The sequence below is a fragment of the Antechinus flavipes genome, chromosome 4, assembly GCF_016432865.1.
Source record: "Antechinus flavipes isolate AdamAnt ecotype Samford, QLD, Australia chromosome 4, AdamAnt_v2, whole genome shotgun sequence".
Lineage (NCBI taxonomy): Eukaryota > Metazoa > Chordata > Mammalia > Dasyuromorphia > Dasyuridae > Antechinus > Antechinus flavipes.
Genome location: NC_067401.1, coordinates 109,017,771 through 109,044,126, shown reverse-complemented (window position 1 = coordinate 109,044,126; position 26,356 = coordinate 109,017,771). Strand labels below are relative to the sequence as shown.

Genomic DNA, 26,356 nt, shown 5'->3' with positions numbered 1-26,356 from the left:
AATCCCAACTCTTCCCTATCAAAAGGCCTGATTTTTCATATCTATGATTCACAAATTTTTATACTGTAAGAGACTTTAGTTTTGTATAGTACAATCTCCTTTAACAAATAAGGAAGCAGCCCCAGAGGAAATGATTTGTACATAATGAGCTAATTAAGAATGGAATTCAGTTTCTGTGACTCCCATCACATTTCACTGTTTCCCTCTGGTGTTGGCATGGAATCCCAACCTCCAGAGGTTACCTAGAATCTTTTCTTCAAGGGCTCTTAAGTGCCTAGGTAGAGTTCTTGCCCTGAGTGGATGGAAGCAGAGCAGAAGTCCTCACCATTGATAACTTCCTGTCGGTCAATCTCCCTTTGTGACAGCCCAGCTACCACATCTTTTCCCACTGTGTGCTGCCAGTTCTGGGCATCGGGCTCAGGTTCCAGGTCAGACAATTGACCCAGGTCATCCTCCAAGAGGTGAGGGAGAAGGGCATCTGTACAGTACCCAAGGCTAGGGGATTCAATGCTCCTGCAAATGATAAAGGGTTAGTGGTGAAGTATTCAATTTATTTCTGTGGAAGAAAGGGCCACACAGGGTCCTTTCCAGCTACTTCTGTGCAATAAGAATCATTAGGGACGAAGAGGCTTGGGTTGGAGAACAGGGAATGCTGAATTACTCACCTGCGGCCCATTTTGGGGGTGAAAGGTGGGGTTGGATTCTCTAGGGACCTGGAGATAGAATGAGAATTATCAGCATTTCACCCAAAGAACCAGGCCGTTTTTAGGATGGTTGCCTTAACATTTTTTCCAGCCCCTTTTAATCCTACCCACCTGGTAGAAAGGCTGGATGCTGAGGATGAAGCTGACTGGTGGAGCCTAGTAGCCTCAGCAGCAGCATCCATATCCACATCACTTCGAGAACGTGGCACATTCTCTGCTTTCCGGGACTTCTTCATCTCCTCTCGTCCTTTCAAGCTCTCGGAGCGGCCCAGACGTATTTCTGAACGTGAACTGAGTAAGGAGATGGGGAAGGTTCAAATCTGGAAGCTGATTACTTCTCTGCTCAGCTCTTTCCAACATCTAACCCTCTCCTTCCCCACCTCCATCCCTCAAAAGCCAGAAGACAATCCCTTTACTTTCTCTAGATGATCCATCTAAGCCCCAAAGGAGCAGACAACTTTGGGATGCCAAAGATCATCATGTCCTTCCCTCTGCACAAAGGCAACTCTCCCTTCCCTTTCCCACTGCAGCCTAATCAAGGATCTACTCTTCTCTAAGACCTATCAAGAAAAAGTCTAAAGGGGAAAGCAAATCCTAATGATGAAAGACAAGTTCAGACCTTCAATATGCTTTGAATCCTTCAACTTAAGGAATCAAGGGGTAGGCTGAGAACCCCAAACTAACCATCCTAGAAAAGTGCAGACAACAGAGTCCCTGATCAAGGATAACAAGACCCAATACCACCATTCTCCTCACCTAGGGTTATCTGTGGTCATTCTATTCATCCCTTTGCCTCTGTACAGCACAGTCCCCTCTTCTGGTGCCAGCTGCAGAGGGACCCTCCTTTTTCCAAGATCTCCCGAGAAGAAAATGCAACCATCTTCTTCATTTGCCTATTCCAGGGCTTTCTGCCATTGCCTGTCAGGAAGTTCTCACTGCTTTCTAACTTTCCTCCTTTCTTGTATCTTAATAGAACTCTTGCCCCGCCCCTGGCCACACCTTGGTTTCCCCCAGTATGGCTAGAACTTTCTAGTGGAATTGACATTTACATAGTATTTTCAAACTTGTAAATTTCTGTATATACACTATCTCCTTTGGGTCTCACAATGGCATTGTAAAGTAGACCTCACAGGTGGTATTATCCCCATTTTATAGTTAAGGAAACTGAGGCTCAGAGAGGGTCAATGGCTTGCCCATGATCAAGTATCATAATACCAAACAGCCTCTCTTCTGGCCAGTTCCCGTCTAGGCAACTGCTCTTCTCGATCTTCTAAGTTTAGCAACAAAGCATCTCAAAGTAGCAAAGGGTCCTTTGTTCTCTGGACTAGAGAGTGTTGACAAGAAGGTGAGGATTTGTGTTGCTATGTCTGGTGTTCTGTTGTGATCTGGACCCCACAACAGATGGAATTTCTGACATCTATCTACCCTAGATCCTTAGCTCCTCCTGTGAAATCATACATTTCTGTTGCTATTAATACTGATAATTTGTATTCCGTGCTGTGCCCCTAGGCCAAATGGAAATTTTAAGGATCTCTAAAAATTTGAATTAAGGGGCACCTGGGCCATTAGAGTACACTACTGCCATTAGCCAGATGCATGAATCTCTAGGCTTAAATGAATCAGTACAAACTGCCATTCAGTTCTGAAAAATCTGACCCAGACCCAACCTAGTTTTGAGATTTTCCTCATAAATACCCTTCTATCAATTGCTTCAACACTATTGTTGGTATAATTGAGGCTACAGGTAAAAGAGGCAAACATAGCTTTCAGAAATCAGTTGTTGGGAACTACTCAGGATTAATATGGCAAATCAGAAATTCACCTAACTCCCAAGCACTTTCAAGAGCATACTGTTTAGAAAAGCTCAGATCCTCACATACTTTTCACTTTGAAATGTGTACTACATGTTTCTGTCTCTATGAGAAAGCTAATGTCTATAATAACTTCTCTCTAGCTTCCACCTCCACCACTATACTGAAAATAATTTCTAAAAGTTCAATCAAGTACTTCCAAATCACAAATCTAGTAGTTTTTTTTCTCTTTACTTCTTTTCTGTATGTTTTGACACTGATGACTACCCTGCTTTACAATTATTTCCTTCCTATCTCTCTATTCTGCACTGTCCTCGATTCTATCTCCTTGATTACTCCTTTGGCTTTTTAAATAATTCCCATCCCTTAAATTTATGTGTATGATAAGATTCAGTCTTCTCTTCTTGGCATTATCAGCTCCTCTTAAACAAATCCCAGTAGTCCTGTTTTCCTTATTGTCTGTTGGACATTTCTACCTGGGACAGTTAAAAACAACATGTCACCAAGTGAATAAATAATACTTATCATTCAAATTATGAAATGCAACTTATCAGGAGCCCACTTAATTTGATTTTTTTGTGTGGATTGTTAGATTGAATTCATTTGAGTAACTCTGGATTTTCTTAAGAAGTCTAAATCTTTCACACTTAAGGGACCATTAATGTATGTATGTTAGGCAGACAATTAGAAAAGTAATGGATTGGGCCTCGAATCAAAGAAGAAAATTTGCATCTAGAAAACTGCACTACAATTTCAACAATGCTAACCTGCTCCTAAAGCAAATCCCATCTTTTAACACACTCTTCTTCTAATGATGCTCTATGGCCATGAGTCATGGAACACTTCAGTCTTAATCTTGAGAGAATCAAAATTATAGGTGATCCAAAAGATTGGAAAACAATCACTGAAGATCAGTAGGCAACAGTAAATGATCATGAGAAGAAGCATAAAAAGGATAATTAAGAAGATGTGAGATCAGAAAAAAGTGGACTGGTCATAAGAAAGAACAAAGGATAACATATAGCCAACAGTAGGAGTCAGTTAAGTATAAAAGACTTGGAGCAAACTTCTAGCATGTAGGATTCTTTCCATATAATTTATGAAAAAATATAAAGATTCAGAAAAGGTTAAATGTCATAGCTTGTGATTTGCACATGAGAGGGAGTAGTTACATTAATGAGGTTCTAGATACACTGTAGTATAAAGTAGCTACTGAGTTCTAAGCTCTTGAAAACACAGATTGTGTTTAAGATACTTGTGTATCCTGAACATTTAGACCAGTGTAAAATATAGTGGAAAAAAGCACTGGACCATGAGGTGGGAAACCTGAATTCTAATTTTAACCCTGCTACTACCTTGTTACATGATTTGGACAGTTGAAACATCTTTTAACTTTTTTTTTTTTTTGCTGAGGGAATTGGGGTTAAGTGACTTGCCAGGGTTACACAGGCAGGAAGTGTTAAGTGTCTGAGGCCAGATTTGAATTCAGGTCCACCTGACTTCAGGGCTAGTGCTCTAATCACTGTGCTACCTAGCTGCCTCAACCTTTGTTTTTTAAATGAAGAAATTGAACAAAATGATATTAAAGATTATTCTAACTCTAACACTATGATTTCAGGATTTCTTTGTCATGCTCATATATTATATACCTTTATTTATTCTCAATGTTACAATGGTCAAGATCCTCTCTCTTTCCAGTAGGATTATGGCAATGATATTCCAAATGATCTCCCTGCCTCTAGCCTACCCTCTAATATACTCTCTACAAAGCCCCAAATCAATTCTCTTAAACACTATTATTCTACTAACTCAACAACACCCCACTGCCTAGAAGATAAAACTCCAAACCTGGCAATCAATGTCCTCTAGATCTGCCCTGATACTTGCTCTATAGCCTTTGTCCTCAGTTTCCCTGTCTGATCCCTTCAAGCTTCAGCTCAGTCTTCCTTTATGAGGAAAGCCCAGTTCTCTCCACTTTTCTTTCTACAGCTCTACTTCCTGGATCTATTTCCCTTACCTTATCAGTCATCTGTTCCTGGGACTGGTTTTTCCAGCCAGACCCTGAGCCCTCTAAGGCCTTCTATGAGAAATGGCTGAAGGATGCTGAGCCTGGAGAAGAAGCAGTGCAGGGAAACAGAGACGTAAAGCCCACACGCTGCGGGCAAAAGATCTGGACTGACCATTTGCCCACTGTGACCTCCAGCAAGTTATTTTCCTCTCTGGGCCTCAGTTTCTTCATCTGTACAATGAAGGAGCCGGACTCTTTCATCTCCAAGGTTCCTTCAAATTCTAAAACTCTATGATCACAACTTTATTATCTGAAAGGCTATAAGGGGATTTAGAATGATTCTTCTATATGACTTCAGGAAGCAGAACTAGAATCTGAGGATGGGGGTTACCAATAGGCAGATTTCAGTAACCAAAGGGCTTTGCTTAAAAAGCTCTGAATTCTCCACCACTAACATATGCAGACAGGCTGGATAATGATTTCATGGAGACGCTTGGATGTTAGGTGTTAGAAGACTACAGATATTTTTCCTTCTCTTTAACTTGTTTATTATACATAAACCCAACCCCAGTTCTGACTCATTTCCTTCTCTAAGAGGGGAAGTGAATAAAGGAATAAAGTCATAAGTGATAGGACCTTAACCAGGAGTGAGGCATCCTCCCTAGGACACTGGTCTTGGCCCTCTAGCTACTCACTACCTTTCACTCTCCAGCAGATCCTCAGGGAAGCTTCCTGTTGAGAGTCGCTGCAGCCCAGGCTCAGGAGACTCATGCTGCTGGTTGTTCTCGAAGTGCTGGATGATGTTTCTCACACTGCCAGGTTTGACTACGGATAGGGAAAAGGTAAAAATTAAGTAAACAATACTCTCTCTTTTCTGCACAGAAACTCCAGATTTCTCACTTCTCTCTCTAAGCTAATAAAAGCAAATGTAGTGGATGCTAAATGAAGGCTCTGTTATGATTTTCCTAAAGGACATATCCAAATAAAAGCAGGCAGAAATGTTACAAACATATGTCATTTATATGTATTTCGAAACGAGGCCATTCAATCTATTCTCAGACATTTTTCAAAATTTACCATTACTTTTAGATCAAAGTTTCTTGATATTTCTTTCTTTCTTTTAACCACCTCTACACCCCATCTCACAAATTCTTTAAATTCAACCAGAGGTAAAGCAGAAAAGGACAAAAAAGTAAAGACCATGACCCAGGGAAAGAAAAAGGATTATGCCAAGACTAGAGAGCTTTCTCCTGGCTATTCACCTTCTGGTCCTAAGCCAGGTTAAACTTATAGAGAGCTGTTTTATTTTAGAAAAGCTGAAAGAGACAGGTGAAAAATGGTATGCATAGAGCCTATCACCGAAGTTACGAGCTGTGAAGAACTAAGACCCACACTGCCCATAAACAGGACTGTTAATATTTCCCAACAGGGAAAGGGTTTAAGGAAAACATTCCAAAAGGCTGACTAGCTTGGTTTAAGGGTCTTGATTCTGGGATTGGGGGTGGGCTATACCATCACAGGGAGATGATTTCTACTGAGGACTTGTGGGAAGTATAGGTAAAACAAGAAAGAAGAAATGTCCCAAGAGCTGAGGATCCATCAAGAGCCATACCAATCCAGACAGACATATTCACAAAGACCTCGTAAGCTAACACAAATTTGCCAAATTGCATTACTTCTCATATCAAGATTTTAAAAGAAAATTTCTGATTAAGAAAACACTAGAGGAAAGAATTTGGTAAGCTTTTTTGCCTCACATCTTTGGGGTAGGATTAGGATTATGCCTCTCTGTATCCACATACAAAGTGGCTTAATAGTGACCTTCAAAGAAGCATGTAACCAGGAGAGAAGACTCAAGTTTCATGTTTTCTGATTATTCATTACTTGGATGTGTACATGGGCTTTTGTGAATTGGCCAGGGCTAGCATTCCTGTCTTACCTGAAAAGAAGGTACCAGCTAACTTAGATCTCCTCTTTAAAGTAGTCTAGACACATCTCAGAAGATAAATTTACTGGAGTGCAGGGACTTAATCCAGTGTTAATGCTAACCCCTAGGAATATGTTAGAGAGTACAAGGTATACAACTGTCTTCTGGGGGACAGTCCCATCCTGGTAACAAAAAAATAAGGAATAACCAAAGAGGTTATGACCTAAGAAATCTCTGGATCAAATGAGCACCACACCAAAAGAATAATAAAAGCAAATGGAGGTAGAAAGAGATGGGTAGGGAAGGGAATACACTAAATGAAAGCTGACCACATGCTGTTATATATTGATTTTTTTTTGTCAAAGAGAAAAATAGTGGAAGTAAAAATTAGAAATTACCATCTAAAATTATTCTATTCTAGTTTTCCTCATGTTGAATTCTTACATAAGAAAACTAGTGGCTTTCTGAAAATTCAGAGAATCTGGCATTAAATGAAGTTATGGCAAAAACTAGAATCTGAAGTATTTGGCAGGTCTGTTCATTCTATCTGCTGGAGAGTTAACACTTCCTGTGAGAAAGGTACAGTGCCACCTCTTAGAATGATATAAAACAATGGTTTTTAATGGCTTATTTTCTTCTAAGTCTAATGTCATATTTATTAAGAGTGTGTGTGTGTGTGTGTGGGGAAAGGATCTGAAAAAGGGCTTTTATGATCAAATAGAAGTTAAAAATCATCAGAGATATATAGATAAGGATTTAAAACACGCTCCACCCCTCATTTTAAATAAAGAGAACAGGTAATATTACCCACCCTTGCAATATAATCCTGTCACCATTCAAAAAACAATTCCCACAAAGTTCATGAAAAATCTCTTAATTGATAAATCTCATGGTTTTTCTTGAGTCTTCATCATTCTTGACCTTTTAGAAACTTCTGATACTGCTGACTATCACCTCCCCATGCTCCTCAGCTTTTGTGACACTGCTCTCCTTCTTCCTATCTATTTCTTCTCAGAAGAATCTTTTGCCTCTAAATATGAGTAATCCTTGCCAAAGGTTCTCCCCCATATCTTCTTCTCTCTTTACTACCTCTTGATAATATTACCATACCCTTAGAAGTTCAATCATCGTCATCATCATCATCATCATCATCATCATATATATGTGTATATGTGTGTGTGTGTGTGTGTGTATACACACACACACACACACACATACACACACAATTTCAACCTGCTTCCTCCACTCCCCTCCTATATCTGCTAATTGGTATGACTCTTGTTTTATCTCTTCACTGAGAATGTTTTTTTTCTGTATAATTTTGTCACATTTACCATTATTCTTTTGAGATGGTCCGGAATTGGAAGCTTAATCTCCTTAAAGCTGCCTCAAAAAAGGAGAGCAAGCAGGTGGTTAATGTATTTGATCCTTTGCCAAGGGTGATGGTGAATTGTTTCATTTGATCCTAAAAGCCACCTTCTGAGGTAGGGGCTACTTTCCCACCACTGACCTCTTGGAAAGTGAGGTGGACAGGGGTTAAGAGGACAATCATCGCTGGGTCATCAACAACTGAGACCCTGAATGAATCGATTGTCCTTTTTGCCAAGTTCTGAAATTTGGATGGAGTTTAGGGCTTCTCTTGTGCCAGGCACTAGGCCAGGCACATGGGAAAGGAGTTATTCAAAAATCCTACCTTCTCTCCTCCACCCTGCCTCCCCTCTCCCTCCCCCCTATTCAGGATAGTCTTCCTTTGGTTGTCAATGTCACCCTCCCACTCTAGTATGTTATTCAATTTGGTTGCCAATGTCACCCTCCCACTCTAGTATGTTATTCAAAATATATATATATATATAAAATCAATTATCTGATTCTATCTTTGAATCTCCTAAAAGATTTCTTTCTCTATACTCACAAAGAGTCAATCTAGTTCAGGCCCTTTGGATTATTGAAAGAGTCTCCTAATCAGTTTACCAGTTCCAACCCTTTATAACAACAGTTTATATCCCACACTGTTATCAAAATCATCTTTCTCAAGTCTAAATGTGAAGTATTTCTTCTTGCAAGCTCAAAAATCTCCATCAACTCCCTAATCTCTTTACTATAAATGACAAATGCTTCAGATGCAATACTACCTACTTGCACGTATCATAAATTCCTGCCAAAGCAATGTCCCACATATTGTTCCCTTTATTTAGCCTTCCACCTCCAATCTGGATATCTTTATATGAGATGTCCATGCCATGCCTGGACTGAGTCCCTTCCTTATTTCCACCTCTGAGAATTACTTGTTTCCTTCAAAGCTCAGCTTTTGGACTACCTCTTAATGAGAAAGCCTCAATCACCCCCCTAAATTTTGGCACCCTCTCCCCCTTCCTCCTCTTCTTATCATGGCTACACTTACCTATTACCTAGCTTACAGTCTCCCACTAAAAGATTTTGCCCTCCCAAAGACCCCAGTTTTTGGGATAAGAACTCATTATTTGACAAAAATTGCTGGGAAAATTGGAAATTAGTATGGCAGAAACTAGGCTTTGACCCACACTTAACACCGTACACCAAGATAAGGTCAAAATGGGCATAAAGAATGAGATTATAAATAAATTGGAAGAGCATAGGATAGTTAACCTCTCAGACCTGTGGAAGAGGAAGGAATTTATGACCAAAGAAGAACTAGAAATCACTATTGACCACAAAATAGAAAATTTTGATTATATCAAATTGAAAAGTTTTTGTACAAACAAAACTAATGCAAGTAAGATTAGAAGGGAAACAATAAACTGGGAAAACATTTTTATAGTCAAAAGCTCTGATAAAGGCCTCATTTCCAAAACATATAGAGAATTGACTTTAATTTATTAAGAAATCAAGCCATTCTCCAATTGATAAGTGGTCAATGGATATGAACAGACAATTTTCAGACGAAGAAATTGAAACTATTTATAAACATATGAAAATATGCTCCAAATCATTATTAATCAGAGAAATGCAAATTAAGACAACTCTGAGATACCACTACACACCTGTCAGATTGGCTACAATGACAGGGAAAGATAATGTGGAATGTTAGAGGGGATGTGGGAAAACAGGGACACTGATGCATTGTTGATGGAATTGTGAATACATCCAGCCATTCTGGAGAGCAATTTGGAATCATGCTCAAAAAATGATCAAACTGTGCATACCCTTTGATCCAGCAGTGTTTCTACTGGGCTTATACCCCAAAGAGATACTAAAGAAGGGAAAGGGACCTGTATGTGCCAAAATGTTTGTGGCAGTCCTGTTTGTAGTGGCTAGAAGCTGGAAAATGAATGGATGCCCATCAATTGGAGAATGGTTGAGTAAATTGTGGTATATGAATGTTATGGAATATTATTGTTCTGTAAGGAATGACCAGCAGGATGAATACAGAGAGGATTGGAGAGACTTACATGAACTGATGCTAAGTGAAATGAGCAAAACTAGGAGATTATTATATACCTCAACAATGATACTGTTTGAGGATGTATCCTGATGGAAGTTTATCTCTTTGTTAAAGAGAGCTAATTCAGTTTCAATTGATCAAGGATGGACAGAAACAGCTACATCCAAAGAAAGAACACTGAGAAATGAATATAAACTGCTTGCATTTTTGTTTTTCTTTCTGGGTTATTTATACCTTCTGAATCCAATTCTCCCTGTGCAACAAGAGAATTGTTCGGTTCTGCACACGTATATTGTATCTAGGATATACTGTAACCTATTCAACATGTATAGGACTGCTTGCCATCTGGGGGAGGTGGTGGAGGGAGGGGAAAAGTCAGAACAGAAGTGAGTGCAAGGGATAATGATGTAAAAAAATTACCCAGACATGGGCTCTGTCAACAAAAAGTTATTAAAAAAAAAAAGATTTTGCTCTCCTAGCACAATGATTCTACATGCAGGGTAGAGTAATAATATTATCTTCAAAGATGATAATTTCAAGGTATTGCTAAAGTCATTCTATGTATAATGAACTATGAGGAGCTGACTAGGAAGAGTTTGGAATCTTTAACTATGAGCCTGCTTTACATGTTGGACCCTAGTCCCATGTGCCCCCACAATGGATTCAGGAGGGGTCTTCCTTGAGGCTCTGCCACCACCCATTTATAGGACTTTCCCTCTGTGGATCTTTTGCTTCTTCACCAGAAAAATGATGCACATAGAAGTAGAAGAAGGGCAGAATCACTGACTAAAGAATCTCTAAAGGCCCATTCTATTCTGGAACCTCCGTGAAAGAGATGGTTTTACAAAAACCAGGAAGAATGGGATCTCTGAACAGGAATCTCCTTTATATATGATGTTGTTTGAGAAGCTTGTCTTCCCAAGAAAGAGCTATAAAAGTTGAGAAAAAAGATCTACGGAAATTTATGAAGAGACCTTATGGGACAAGTAAAAAAAACTTGCAGGATACCTCTATAGAACAGGAAGGGGCTGTCCTTAATCCTAGACCCTTAGGCAAGGCAGGGATTCTGAGTAGCTGGGAACTCCCTCTGAGAAAAAAAGAAATACTTGATGGGGGAAAGAGAATGAAAAGACTGAACATAAAGAAAATCCCAAGACAGTGATCTTTTCACCTTCCACAGGGGAAAAGGGAATAATGAAATGCTAAAACAAAAAACAAAAAGCATACAAAACAAACCATAAAAGATTAATCTTCAAGAATCAAGCAAATGACAACAACAAAAATCACATCAAACCAGAAAATAAAAAAAGAGGGGTAAAATGAAAGATGACCCAGAAATGATGCTACCTTCCCTATCTTCAAACTGTGAGAAGGCAATTTTAATCAAAAAACTTATCCCTTGCTCTTTTTTTTATAGTCACCTCCCTATCCCCCATTCATTCCTTGGGGCAGAAGAGTAGAAAAACAAGCAGCTAACTTGGGGCAGAAAAGAAGGTTAGAATAGCAATTCCTTCCTAATAAATTGCACATACTTAAGGTACAATTACACCTTAATCATAGGTGGTCAGTTTTGAGATCCCTTGGGTATCAGGTCACTGACAACACTGACAATATCTCAGAGACTTAATTCCATCAAAGGTTCAAAACTGACCTAAACTTCTGAGGATCCTTTGGAGCAGGAATTGAGAAAAGCGATGGAGGGGTGGAAAGAAGGGAATGAAAGGGGTATTTATTGTTCTGAGACAAAACTTTTTTTCCCCTTATACCACCACCCCAAGAATATTACTGACTTAAAGGAAACCACAGATTTGAGCCTAGGAATGTACTGATGCAAAGAGATATTCAATTATCTTTAATTGGATTGGAATTCTTGAATCAAATACTTGGTTCTAAATATGTTTCTTTTTTAGTTCTAGAAATCTCAAAATAGATGTAATGTGAAGTGATACTGAGCAGTGCTAATTGAGAACCTGCTAACCCACAGAAGTGGGTTAGCTTTTAGGAAAACAGAAGCTTCCTGGATACTTACTGCTCTGAGAAGAACTTTTTGGCTTCCCAATATATTTGAGGATGGGGTTTCGCTTCTTGTCTTCCAATGCATCCTTTTCCTTCTTAGTATTGCTGCTCTGCTGAAATAGGAGAAAATTGTTGTGGAAAGCCTCAAGATTAAACCTTGCCAGTCAATTTCCCTCCCATGGAATCTGCCACTAACTAGAAGATGGTATGGTAGATGTGATAGTTTTGGGGGTGACAATTATGCCTACATGTTAAAAAATGAGAGAAAGTAAGCTCTGGTGTATTCTCATTTCCTACCATTTTCCCAGATGCCTGTATTCAAATTTTACTCGAAGGCCAAAACAAAGGGAATATAGTTGGGTAGCTGTTAAATAAAAGTCCTCTTTTAGCCCAGAGGTAGTGATAAATTAAAATGAACAATCATAAAAGCTTCGTGACATTCTCAAAGAATATTTTAATGAAAAAATAAAGGCCATTCACCACATGTTCTCTCTTCTCCCTTTCTCTACATACATAAAACTTTGACATCATCCCCATTCCTGTGAAAGGTAGCTCTTTTTGTCAAGGCCAACCCTCTTCCACGTATTTTTGATCCTATCCTCTCATTTCTTCAGCAGATTGCTCAAACTTCTCCATCTAATCCTCGGTTTCTACCTAATGGTCCTTTCCTGCTGCCTACAAACAGATCCAGGTCTCCTCCATCCTTAAAAAAACTCACTTGGCTTTGGTTACTATCCTACCTAAGCTATAGTATTATAAGATCTCTACTCTCACTTCCTCCGTTTTTGTTTTTGTTTTTTTTTTTTGTCTTTCTCATTTCTCAGTTCTTTAAAGTCTAGTTTCTGACCTCACCATTCAAATGAAGCATCTTTCTTCAAAGTTACCAATGAGCTTTTAAGAGACAAATATGATGCTTTGTTTTCAATCATACTTTGTCCTCTTTGCAGCATATGACACTCAATCACACTCTCTTCATGGATATACTCCCTTCTCTGGCTTTTTTAAATGAACTATTCTCTCTTGGTTCTCTAATATTTTTTTATTTTTCAGGTTTCTTTACTACAGAGTGATTATACAGATCCCTTCTGAACTGTGGATGTACCCCTAGGCTCTGTCCTAGACTCTTCTCTCTGCACTGTGACTTCATTAGCAATTATAGGTTTGATTCCCTTCTCTATGTATATAATTCTTAGCAATCTTTACTCAGTCCTCCTTTCTGCACTGAGCTCCAGTCCTCTAGCAAGCAACAAGCATTTTAAAATTTATGTGTCAGACATTAAATGAGGATTGAGGATATAAAGACAAACAATGTCTGCCTTCAAGGAGCTTACCTTCTCTACCAAGAAAGAGAACATATACATCCCTAAGTCCATTCATGAATACAAGATAATGTTAGGAGGAAAAGTCTCATGTTCACAGTGATACCTGAATTAAATTTTGAAGGAAGTTAGGAATTTTAAGAGAACTGGGAAGGAAGTACCTCAAGTTTCTCTCTACTCTTGCCCTTCTTCCTTCTGTTGTCAAAATTATAATCCTAAAACATAGGTCTGATTATACTATACCTTTCCCTTATTCAAAAATTCCAGTAGTTTTCTGTCACTTTTGATATCAAATATATCTTGTTTGGTGTTCAAAGCCCTTCACAAATCAGTCCATTCCTATCTTTCCAGTATTCTTTCATTTTAATCCCTCCTTTCTACATACTTTGACTTAAGTCATATTTGCTGTTCCTAAAACAAGACACTTGGCTTTCCAATTTTGATGCCTCATGCCCGAGACTCTCTTTCCTTATCTTGGCTTCCGTATTGTTTGGTTAAACTCCTACCTTCTGAAAGAAGCCTGTTCTCAAGTCCTTAATCTTAGTGTCTTCCCTTAGAGACTATCTCCATTTTATCTTGTGCATATCCTTATTTGTTTTGTACATAGTTGTTTCCCTATTGTCTCATTAAATTGTGAGTTCCTTAAAAAAAAATTTTTTTTAAGTTCCTCTGTTGTCCCAGTATTACACGGTATACAGAAGTGTTTAAAAAATGTCTGCTGACTGACTTCACAAACTGGCTCTAGCCTACCTTTCTAGCCTTATTCTATTATCATTGCCTTGTATGCAGGCTAACTAGTGGCCACACAAGTCTCCTAGCTGTTTCTTGTTTCCTTTAACTGTGTCTTTATAGAAGCTGGTCCCCAAGTTTGCAAGGCACTCCTTCATCATCTATGCCTTCTAGAATCCAGTTTCCTTAAAAGCTGAGCTCAGAAAGACCATCTTTTGTGTGAAGCTTTCCCTAAAGGCACTTTTCTGTCACTGCTTCAGAAATTTTCTAAGACTTTAACTAGCACAGAAAGTATCCATCTACATGGGGAGAAGAAGTTTCTTAACAAGAGTTCCCTGTCCCAATGAAATCATAGATCTAGTTAAAAAAAAAAAAAAAAGCAAAAACAGAGACATGAAGCAAACGAAACTCCTATGATGCTATGTAACTTAATAGAATGTAAGCTCTGTGAAGGCAAAGATAAAGAAACAATTTCATTGCTGCCCTTGTATTCCTGATGTTTAGTGGCAGAGAAAAGTACAAAATAAATGCTTTGTTAAATTTTCAGATGAAGAAATAAAAGCTATCTACAGTCACATGAAAAAATGCTCTAAATCACTATTAAGTAGAAAAGTATAAATTAGAACAACTCTGAGGTACTACTTCACATCTCTCAGATTAGCTAATATGACAGAAAAAGAAAATGACAAATTTTGGAGAAGATATGGGAAAATCTGGACACTCATAGACTGCTGGAGAATTGTGAACTAATCTAACCACTGTGTAGAGCAATTTGGAACAATTATTAAAGGGTAATCAAATTGTGCATATGCTTTGATCCAGCCATACTACTACCAGGTATGTATCCCAAAGAGATCATAAAGAAGGGAAAAGGACCTGCATGTACAGAAGTATTTATAGCAGCTCTTTTTGTGGCAAAGAACTGGAAACTGACGGGATATCTATCAATTGGGGAATGGCTGAACAAGTTATGATACATGAATATAATGGAATACTATTGTTCTATTAAAAACAATGAGCAGGATGATTTCAGAAAAACCTAGAAATATTTAAATGTACTGATGCAAAGAGAAGTGAACAAAAGCAGGAGAACATCGTACATAATATCAGCAAAATTGTGTGACAATCAATGATGACTGACTTGGCTTTTCTTAGCGTTACAATGATCCAAGACAATTCCAAAGGAATCGGGATTAAAAAATCCTACCCACATCCAGAGAAAGAACTAAGTCTGAATGCTGATTTTCACTTCCTTTTTTCCCTCATGTTTCCCCCCCTTTTGGCATGTTTCTTTTTGTTCATAACTTGACTAATATAGAAATATGTTTTCAATGGTTGCACAAATAAAACCCATATCAAATTGTTCTTTTAGGGAAAGAAAAAGTAAAAAGGGGGGAGAAAATCTGGAACTCAGAATTTTATGTTAAAAAAGAATGTTAAAATTTGTCTTTACATGTAGTTGGAGAAAATAAAATACTACTAAATGGGAAAAAAAGAATAAATGCCTGTTTACAAACTGGCTAAAAGATCACTGCCTAGGGGCATTAAAGTCACCTTCTTAGTCTTAGGGAAGAAAGGTAACCATTTGTCCTTGTCAGGAAGAGTCTGAGATTTCTCTGCTGTGGAGGGCCGTGTCTCTCGAAGTCGGATCCCAGCATGGCTCATATAGGTGTTGAGAGCAAAGTCCATTGAAACACTGTAAAAGAGAGGACGGTCAAGGACTTTCAACCTCAAAGCAACAGGTAAACTTGCCAACAACATATTATAAGCCTCAGGAACTCAGAACCTTCTCTAAGACAGTTCACTTGGGAACAGTGAATGTGGAAAAACCTGAAAATGGTTTCTTTATCTCTCTTAAGGCAGAATGGCATCTAACTTTTCCATATGGATGAAGTATATCAATCCTAATTCCTATAGCTTTCACAAAATTTGAGAGAGTTAGAAAAAATTTCAGAGATTACCTATTCTAAACTGTCCTTGAACAAGAAGCATCTTCTAAAACTTAAAATTATGATGCCTGACAAGCAATCATTCTTAATGATTTTTATTAAAAAGCTCAATAGGAATTAATAATCTCTCTACTCCCATCCCCTCTTCCCCATCCCCAATAAAAGCTACTAATATCAGTCTTCGAATACACAAAAGAATGAGGGAAAGTGTGAGGTCTGGTGCTTGATCAGAATGCTTCAGTTACAGTCAGGGGCCAGACCAGTTACTAGGAGCTCCTAGTTATTCCCCAACACTGACACTGAAGTATAACAAGTTGGAAGAAAAGCTATTAGAAAATGAAATTTTTCAGAGCTCTGAGGTTAAAGTTAAGTTCCGATAATCTGCAGGTGAACTACTAACACTACATATACTACCTGCAGCAAATATTTCATCTCAGACTGGTTTCCTCTTTTTCTCCAGCACATTTCTACTTCTCTGGGAGCAAAATGAATTTGTATTCCTTGAGTACACAAACCTATTCCTCCCTCCTTAATAAATATGGTTCAGGAAAGGCAAATTCACATTCTCCTAAGAAAAATGCAGTCAGTTTTAGTGCAAAAGAAAAAAAATCAACATATTTTTCAAATTAAGTTAAATATGACTGTTGAATTAGCTACTCTTTTAATAATACTGACTTCTTCCTCTATTAATTCAGACAACCAAGAGCTTGCTTTAGTATCATTAACATATTTGCCTTTCAATGGAATAGAAGTGGGACAGGATAGAAGTACAGAGTTCTCTAGAACCACAAAATAAAGGTTAGACAAAATGTCATGAGTTTTAGCTGGAATTGGACAGATTTAACCTCTAGGCAGAAAAATGACATAGATGACCCTTCCAACTTTTATGACCATGAAGATCATTTAGTACTTAAACTGAGATACTGAACAACCTTGGATTTTTGATAACTTCTACCCATAGAGAAGCAACTAGAAGAAGGCAAAAGAGATGTTCAAAATCAACTGCTATTTAACCTCAAGACACAACTGAAAGGCAACATCAAAAGAATGTGAACAGAAAATGCTATATACTTACTCACCTCCGATCTTCCTCGTATTTGGACCTGCAAGGAGAGAAATGAAGGAAAGATGACTCAGGCAGCAAAGCAGAGCTGGTCTATGTTCACCAACAGGAAGGAGGGCAAGTTTCTTCTTGAAAAGGAGGAGGACAAAGAGGAGGGGGAGGGAATCATTTTAATAGGAAGATCAGATCATGGTGATTGAAACAGCTTGAGGCTCAGGGGGTGAGAACTCTGATGCCTGGGAGGCACTCAATAAAAATGGGAAGATGATCATGATGCTTCTACCATTCTAAAGGAGGAGAGAATACAGTAGAAATCTTTTGCAGAGCAATTTAGTATATGTCTAAGCTTCTAAGGTGTTATTAAGGAAGAAGATATTATTTTTAATTTTCACTAAGGACCAAAAGAAGAGAACTGGGCTGAAACTGTAGTAAAAGGAGATGGATTAGAAAACATCTTCAGACTTCATTCAAAGAGAGTGGTTTACACTGGCAAAAATTAGAGTGCCATTATTATAAACAAGTGGCTTAATTTATTCCATCTTAGTCCTATGTAAGCTATGATCTCGAAGTATTTCCACAAATACAATCTATTAGATTACAGATAGAAAGAGCTAAGGTAATTTATCCACTTGACAAAAAGTGAAAACAAGTGTGCTAAAGTTCACACGGTCAGTGTGCATGGGTTTTTAGGGCTAAAAAGAACCTTAGAAAACATTTACTCCAACTTCTTCAGTTTACAAATAAGGAAACTAAGATTCAGAGAGAAATTAAATAATTAGCTCAAGGTTAGAATTAACTAATGGCAAAGTTTGGCCCTGGATAAGAACTTATCTTCACTCACAGAGGAATCTGAGGGTGGGACTTACATCACAGGCATCTATATTGCTTTGGGAAATGGAGCTGGACAGATATAGTAAGAAGCAGCTGCTCCGGAAACTATTAAATAAGTTTAGTTTAGTTTTCCAGCCATGATTATTAAAAATGGTTCAATTTCTCTTAAGACAAGTCCATCTGCTTTCTGAAGCAAATGAGAGGAGGAAGGGGAAAAGAGTGAGGTTGGGGTAGAAGAGAATAGAGGGAAAAGGGAGAGGGGCACTATTCCTTGGAAAGAATCTCATTCATAGCTTGGCCCTGGGCTTATTACCACTAAATATATCATACATTATGACTCTGCTTATGGGATCACTCTGAGACCTTCTTCAAAAGGTTAAGAATGGTGGAAATGAGAAAAGTTAAGAAGGAAAAGGTAGAAATAAGTCTTTTAAATTAAGCCTTTAATTTGCCACTACTGCTAAAAAGCTATTGGTTAACTTTATAAGCTCGATACATTATGATTCCTTCAAAAATTCTTGTAGCCCATTCAAAAAATCCTGCTTTTCTAGAAGAAGAGAAGGGGACATATTTCACCAGTTTTAAGAGAGAAAAACTAAGTCTAGAAAGAAAGCTAAAAAAGTTGATAGGGAAAGGGTCAGGAAAGGACCCAGGTAGTCTAGACACCCAGCTAAGTTTTTTGATACGAGGGCCCAGACACTCACAGGATATCTCCAAGAGCAGCCAACTGTCTCTCAGCAATTTGCCGCTCCCGCTGGGGGTCCCCATCCAAATCTAGAAGGTCATTTTCTCCATAGAGACTGCCCAGGCCCATGGTTCGCTTTGTCCTGCCAAAGGGAGATACAACCACAGAAGAGAGACAGAGGAAAAGAGGAAAAGAAATGTACATATATCAAAAGAGTCACCCAGAGATAGAAAATCAGAAGCAATAAGAAACAAATCATCAGAAAAACATGAAATATAAGTTTAAAAAAATCATTTAAGCAAATTTGCAGGCAAGGTTAAAGGGAGACTGAAAAACTCAGCAGCCTTAACCAACCTTTTGGCTCACTCTCCTCTAGTGGACCTGTGCTGGCCAATACTTGACCCTGTTAAACAACACCCAACCTTTTTCTGGCCCTGAAGGAAAGGCTGCCACACCTGTAGTCCTGAATCTGTTCCTGGATCTCTGGCATAGCTGCTTCTTGGGCCTCAGATAATGCACTACGGATATCCTCATTGTTGCGCAGGCGCAAATCTGCCAGTGACAGGATACAGAAGATGATAGACACATTAATGATTCTTAAAGACCTTAAACTATGGATCTTCCTACTCATTTCCCTTTTCACCTTACCTGAGAACTGAGGCTTGGACATGCTGGGTCATTCTGACACCAAAAACAGAGCCTGTGCAGCCAGGTCCCAAAGGTTAAGAATGGGAAAGATTTCTAGAAAAACTACTTCCCACTGAAAGCAGCATGAATCCTCTCACCAGAAGCCAAGCACTGTTCCCCTCCCTGCATGGCTAAGCTTGCACTGATAAGCCCCTAGCCCTCAAGAGGCTCACTTACCACCTAGGCAGCACTCTAGAAAGGACAGGAACAACAGACAAAAAAGGGAGGCTATTTGCTGAGAAGTTCCTCTTCTTCCTCCTTCCTCATTTTAGTTCACTCAAATGCCTTCTGCTATTACCTTCTCTTTCACCTGCTCAGTTACGAAGGTGGTCCTTCTCCTTGCCAAGGCAAACCCAGAGGGGTTTTATATGCATAAATGATCCCACTCCATCTGATGTTCTCCATCTGATGTCTTCCTTTACCATCTCCACCTTCTCATTTGTCTTCAGTCCCCTGCTTCCCTCTACCCTGCAGACATTGCCAGATCTTCCCTCCCTGCATCTGTCCAACCTTTGTTAGCTATCATCTCGTGTCCCTCTTCTCTTTTGTGGCTAAACTCTTCAAGAAGGCTGTCTACGATCAGTACCTCCACCTACATTTCTTTCACTCTTGTCTGGCTTCTGACCTCATCAGTCAACCAAAACTGCCCACCCTAAGTTACCAATGACCTCTTAGCTGCCATATCCAATGGCCTTTCCTCAGTCCTCTTCTGACACGGTCAGTCACATTCTCCTTCCCAATACTCTCTTCTCTTTAGGATTTTGTGACTCTCTTCTGTCCTGGCTCTCCTCTTACCCATCTGACTGTTCCTTCTCAGCCTCCTTTGCTTGATGACTTCACCTAGGTCTTGCCTGATAACTAACTTTAGGTGCCCCTGAGTCTCTGAGTGCCTTGGGACCTCTTTATACTATTTCACTTGGAGACCTCGTCAGCTCCTATGAATTCCAATATCTTAATCTAAATGATTCATAATCTTATTTGTCCATTTTTAACCTCTCTGCTTATCTTCACTGTCATTTCCAACTACCAAATGCACATCTTGAAATGGAAGTCCTGTAGATACCTCAAGTTCAGTATGTACAAAACTGAGCTCATTCTCTTCCTCCTCCCTTCAAACTTCCCTATTTCTGTAGAAGCGCTATCCTCCCAGGCATTCAAGCTTACAACCAAGATGTTTTCCTCAACTCCTCCCTCTCATTCTCCCATATCCCATCTGTCTCCAAGGCCTGCTGACTTTACCTTCCCAACACCTCTTGCATATACCTCTTCGCTTCTGACACTGCCACCACTCTGGTGCAAACCCTTACATTCTCCCAAATCGACTGAAACAATAAATTTTTGGTTGGTCTTTCTGTCTCAAGTCGTTCTCTACTCCCTTCCATCCACTATTCAGCCATCAAAATGATCTTCCCAAAGCCCAGGTAAAAATGTCACCTTTCCATTCAAAAAATGCTAGTAATTCCTTCTTACTTCCAAGATCAAACAAAAAAGGATTTAGCTCTCCAAGCCCTATTTAACTGGATCCTTCATTATCTTTCCAGTCTTATAACACTTTATTTTCCTCCATGTACTCTGTGATCCAATGACGCTGGTCTCCATATGATTCCTTACACAAGACACTTGATCCATTTCTCCCTGGCCTTTGTAAAGGTTGTCTCCCCTATTTCTTAGTTCTACCTCTGCCCTAGTTTAACTTCAAACCTCAAATCAAGGACCCCTTCCTTCCAGAGACTGTTCTAGTTGTTAGGGTTTATCTCATCTCCCTGAACTGCTTTAGATTTATTTTAGATAGTTTTGTATTATGCAAAAGTGGCTTATCCATGGGATTCTATCTCTTCTCATCCAGCTTCTTTGGTTTTCTTGAGGTCTTGAAACCTATATCCTACCCTCTACAAGATGCCTTTCCAGCCCTCTTTAATTCCAGTTCCTTTCCTCTAAAATTATCTTCAATTTATTTTTACCTAGCTGTTTGCATATAGTCTCCTTGAATTCCTTGATATAAACAAGCTTTTGCCTTTCTTTGCATCTTAAGTACTTAGTATAATACCGGGCACATCATAAGAATATAATAAATGCTTATTGATTCACTGATTAATAAGACTTTTGGGACTCTAGATGGTATAGTAGAAAGGGTGCCAAGCCTGGAATTAGGAAAATCTGAGTTCAAATCCAGCCTCAGACACTTACTAACTGTGTGGTCCTGGATAAATCACTGTACCTTGTTTGCCTCAGTTTCTTTACATATAAAATGAGCTGAAGAAGGTAATAGTAAAGTATCTTTGTCAAGAAAACTTCAACTGAAGTGACAAAAAGGTAAACACAATTGAAGTGACTAAATAACAATAAACAACTAGACTCTACAAATTCTACAGCATCTGAGCTCACCACAGATCTTTAATATGTCCCCAATTCCTTAATATTTTTATGACTCTTTACTCAATTTGTGCAAATCTACTTTTCACCTGGACATTTAGACATTAAAGAGGAACACTAAGAATGGTTTATGTAAAGAGAATGGAATCTGAAAAATTACTAATAGTTTCCTTTTCTAATTCTAATTCAAAATAATCTCCCAGTAGTGCTTCCTTGTTGACTTTATATGACTTTATTTTCTCTATCAGCTTACAGACTTGTTTTACAATTTTGAAAATTAACTCCAATAGCTAAATTTAAAAATAGCCATGCTTACATAATGTTTCCAAACTTTACAAAACAGTTTCCTCTCTCCTATGAGTTAAGTAATTCAAATAAGATTATTCTCATCTTACAGACGAGAAAACCAACTGGGAGGAAAAATTTCAGTCCCATCATTACATACCTATGATGCAGTGGAGCCAAGCCCAAACACAAACCTTTTGACAACATGTGCATGTGTTCTTATGTTCGTGTTGTTTTCTTACAAATGATGGAACTAAACCCAGAGACAAGTGACTTGTCCCAAGTTACATAGTAAATGAGTGGCAGAAGTAGAGCAAGTCTCCTCCCATCCATCCCAGGTCCCAGTCTATTCTACCACATTACTTCCTTTCCCTATCCTCTTCACTGATCTTCCCCTTCTCCTCCAGGTTTGCAATCTTAAGAGTCACCCTTCATTCCACATCACCACGTAGTCAATTGGTTCCTAAATTTTGTTACTTCAGCCTCTCCCACATTCCTCCAACTGTATTCTTTACTCATAAGGACCACAATCCCAGTTCCATGTCTATCATCTCTTGGCTTGGACAATAGCTTCCTACCTGGTTCTCCCCAGTCTCTGCCCTTCAAACTTCATATCGGTTGACAGTCCTAAGACACAGCTTTAATGGCCCTGTACTGTCTCTGACAGCATACAAAGTGTGAACCAAGGCCCCAAATCTACCTTTTCTGACTTATTGCAAATTCTTCCCCTTCCTTTTATAATCTGGCCTTCTTACCATTCTTTATAGCTTGTTCTAGTTCTTTTTCTGAAATGGGAATATTTAAGCAATTTACTTCCTCCTCTGATAATCTGGGCAGCCTATATTTTTGGAGGTAATCATCCATTTCACTTAGGTTATCAAATTTATTGGCATAAAGTTGGGCAAAGTAACTCCTTATTATTTCTTTAATTTCCTCTTCATCAGTAGAAAGTTCTCCCTTTTCATTTTTAAGACTACTAATTTGATTTCCCTCTCTCCTTTTTCTAATCAGATTTATCAAAAGTTTATCAATTTTATTGGTTTTTTTCATAAAACCAACTCTTAGTTTTATTTATTAGTTCCATAGTGTTTTTTTTAACTTTCTATATTATTAATTTCTCCTTTTAATTTTAGAATTTCAAGTTTAATAATTGATTGGGGGGTTTTAATTTGGTCTTTTTCTAGCTTTTTAAGTTGCAGGCCCAATTCATTGATCTTCTCTTTCTCTATTTTATTCAAGTAAGCCTCTAAGGATATAAAATTTCCCCTTATTACCGCTTTGGTTGCATCCCATAAATTTTGGTATGATGTCTCACTGTTGTCATTATCTTGAGTGAAATTATTAATTCTTACCACTCTTTATAACAGATCTACTCCACATGTCCTAGAACTGCCCCTGCCCTTCCCACCTTGTACTATATGTACTCACTTTGGTCTAAGAATCCCCACTTCTAATGAGGCCTTTCTTGATACCCCCCAGCCAAAGAGTCATGTGCTGCCCACAAACATATCTAGCATCTCTTCTATTTACTTAGGTGTGTACACATTCTCTCCTCTTGCTAGCCCTTAAGTTGAGGCCAAGGGGTGCTTTCACTTTGTTTTTACATACTTCATGTCTATACAGTGCCTAACAAGTAGTAGGAACTTAATATTTACTGTTTTCCCTCATATGCTCCTATATTCTAGCCAAAGTGGCATATTAACTATTCCTAGCACACAACATTCAATTTCTTGGCCCTATGCCTTTCTACAGGTTGTCTCCCCCATTTCTTAGTTCTACCTCTCCCCCTGCTTACTTCAAACCTCAAATCAAGGACCAGAGGCTGGTCTACTTGTTAGTGTTAATCTCGTCTTCCTGAACTACTTTACATTTATTTTAGATAGTTTTATGTTATACAAAAGGCAGAATGGCACAGGACATATAGCTGCCCTCAAAACCAAGAAGACCTGGGTTCAATCCTATCTTTGACACAACCTGACTGTAAGACCTTTCTCAGTGCTCCAGGCAACTCTCTAAGAGTTGCAGAGAAGGTGTCAACCCCCATTGGTAGAGGGAATTTCTTCAATGAAATCATAGGTCAAGTCCTTAAACCTAATTTTATACTTCCAGCTTACATGTTTTCCCCAAACAGAGTATAAGCTCCAGCACCTAGCACAGTGCCCAACACATTTAGGATGCTTAACAAATGCTTGTAAAATTGAAATAAAAAGAATTACATTCTTCACTTACAATTAAACCACTTATACTTACTAAAATGCTGCTTCATATGTGTTAAGTTACGTTCATACGCGTCCTCATGCCTATATTAAACTGTAAACTTCCAGAGGCCAGGGAGTATATTTCATTTAAATGCTTTACTTCTCCAGAATCCAGGCTAAAGCCCATCTTCTATAGGGTTTGAGGGAAAGAATGAAATATAAGACTGGATCACTTACCAATCTCAGCCTGTAATGTTTCAGGTATCTTCACCCTCAAAGGCTGAAAAATAAAAAGGAAATATGATCAGGCCACCTAACCTGAGAGACCTAAAAGAACTTTTAATATTTCCCTTTAAACTTAGTTAAATTACATCTTTGCTTCAACTATTACTCTATCAAAACAATAACATTTTGCATTTTAAAAATACCTGCCAAATGTATACACACACACACACACACACACACACACACATATATACATACATACGTGTGTGTGTATATATATATATATATATATATATATATCTATGTATAAAATCTTATTTGATCTCTGCAACGTTATCAAGTAAGAAAATTCCTGTATGACAACTAAAGAAGATGTAGAACAAAAGAGGAACAGGATTTTAAGCATGGGACGGCCTGGGTAAGGGCACAGGGGCAGAAAATGGAATGTCATATACAGAAGAGAGCAAGTACACCACTTTGGCTGTCAACCGAAACTCAGAGACATTAGATGAGCTTTCCAAGGTCAATTAGTTGATTAATGGAGCTAAAGCTCAAATCCCGATCCTTCTGCTGAAATCGAAGTAGGTGGTAGAGTAATATCAGAGAATATAAAGGAAAACTATTTACTGTAATGAGCAGGAAGTGTCCTGAGCAGAGTTATCTAACACCAAAGGAAAGGCTATGTAACAGATTCCAATCCATAAAGAGGCACCAAGAACTCATGCAGACTGTGGAAAAAGCTATGTCATGGTCTATCTAGTTCTGGATCACAGATCCAAGACACAGTGGGAAGACCTCCGCCCAGAAGCAGCATTCACGGGTATTAAGTAAGGGCAGGTCCAAGACTATCCCTAGAGAAATGCAAGTTCAAAAGCAATGAGCACAGTATGGCTCTGATCCCAGGAGGAGAGAGGGTTTTCAGTTTCAATTTCTAGCCCAGTATAATGGTCATGAAGGAATAGCCAGCGCAGGATTTCTAGTCCAGAGGGAAGCTTGCACTTCCGTTACTCTGAACCATAGAGATTTCCAGGTGTTTTACAGAGGATGAGTCCAGAAGCACTCTGCTGTTGCTCAAACACAAACCCACACTGGGAACATGCAGACATCAGACCAGGGAGTCAAACCTTTCACTTGCAACAGACCACTTTGAGAAAACAGAAAACACACAGGTCACACAACTGTCCCTGAGATCCTCTATTAAGACAACACTGACAACAAGACTAACTCAGTCCTTCCCCCCAGAAGTGTGCATAGATTGGACCTAATATCAAGTCCAAAATCAGGAATAGAGTAGAAGAATGAGAAAATAACAAGAAATCCTATTGTAAAGAGCTATTATTACTGCAGAAAAGAAAAAACCATAGACCTAGAAGAAAAGAATGACTCAAACATCTACAAATGTTAATTACCCGAGAGAAAATATAGCTTATGTACAAACTCAACTAGAATTTCTGGAAGAAATGAAGCAGGATTTTTAAAAAGTTAATATTTTTATCAATGAAATGAAAGTATTAAAGGAAAAGACTAGAAAAGAAATGAGAGTTATAGAAGGAAAAAAAATCAGAAAGGGAATGAATACCTTAGCACAAGAGGCATAACAATTTTTGCAAGAAACAAAACTTCTTAAAATGTAAAATGGACCAAACAAAATCAATGATGAAATACGACAAAATCAAAACACATGCAAAAAAAAAATTTTTTTAAGTATCTCCTAGCAAAAACAAATCTGGAAAACAATTCAGAGAGAAAAAATTTAGAACTCCTTAATTGGATTATCTGAACACCATGATCAGAAAAGGAGCCTAGATATCTCTTAGAACCTAAGAGCAAAACAGAAAAAGGAATAATCCACCAATCACTTCTTGAAATAATCCCTAAACTGAAAACATTCAAAAGTATCACAACCAAAATCCAGAGTTTCTAAGTCTAAGAAAAAATACTGCAAGTAGTGAGAGAGAAAAATTCATAGTCAGGATCACACATGATTTTGAAGTGATCACTATAAAGGAATGGAAAGCCTGGAATACAATATTCCAGAAGGCAAATGACACAGACTTATGGACAAAATTAACTTCCAGCAAAACTGGGCATAATTTTATGGGGGAAAAAAAATTACTTTTAATGA

General features: G+C 38.4%; 1 protein-coding gene across 7 annotated transcripts in view; it reads right to left on the bottom strand.

Moving 5' to 3' along the window:
* The window catches only part of ARHGEF11 (Rho guanine nucleotide exchange factor 11), a 151,035-nt gene that overhangs the window by 12,515 nt on the left and 112,164 nt on the right, over positions 1-26,356 (bottom strand). For 4 of the 7 annotated variants that reach the window (XM_051993724.1, XM_051993725.1, XM_051993719.1 and 1 more), the window contains 10 exons: positions 24,244-24,286; positions 18,919-19,015; positions 18,483-18,605; positions 16,964-16,987; positions 15,490-15,631; positions 11,901-12,000; positions 5,219-5,348; positions 816-995; positions 666-713; positions 326-513 (listed from right to left, as the gene is read on the bottom strand). In XM_051993724.1, the coding sequence (XP_051849684.1) occupies positions 326-513; positions 666-713; positions 816-995; positions 5,219-5,348; positions 11,901-12,000; positions 15,490-15,631; positions 16,964-16,987; positions 18,483-18,605; positions 18,919-19,015; positions 24,244-24,286 (1,075 nt within the window). The remainder of the gene's footprint in view (positions 1-325; positions 514-665; positions 714-815; positions 996-5,218; positions 5,349-11,900; positions 12,001-15,489; positions 15,632-16,963; positions 16,988-18,482; positions 18,606-18,918; positions 19,016-24,243; positions 24,287-26,356) is intronic. The other 3 variants (XM_051993720.1, XM_051993721.1, XM_051993722.1) reach the window with 3 other exon arrangements.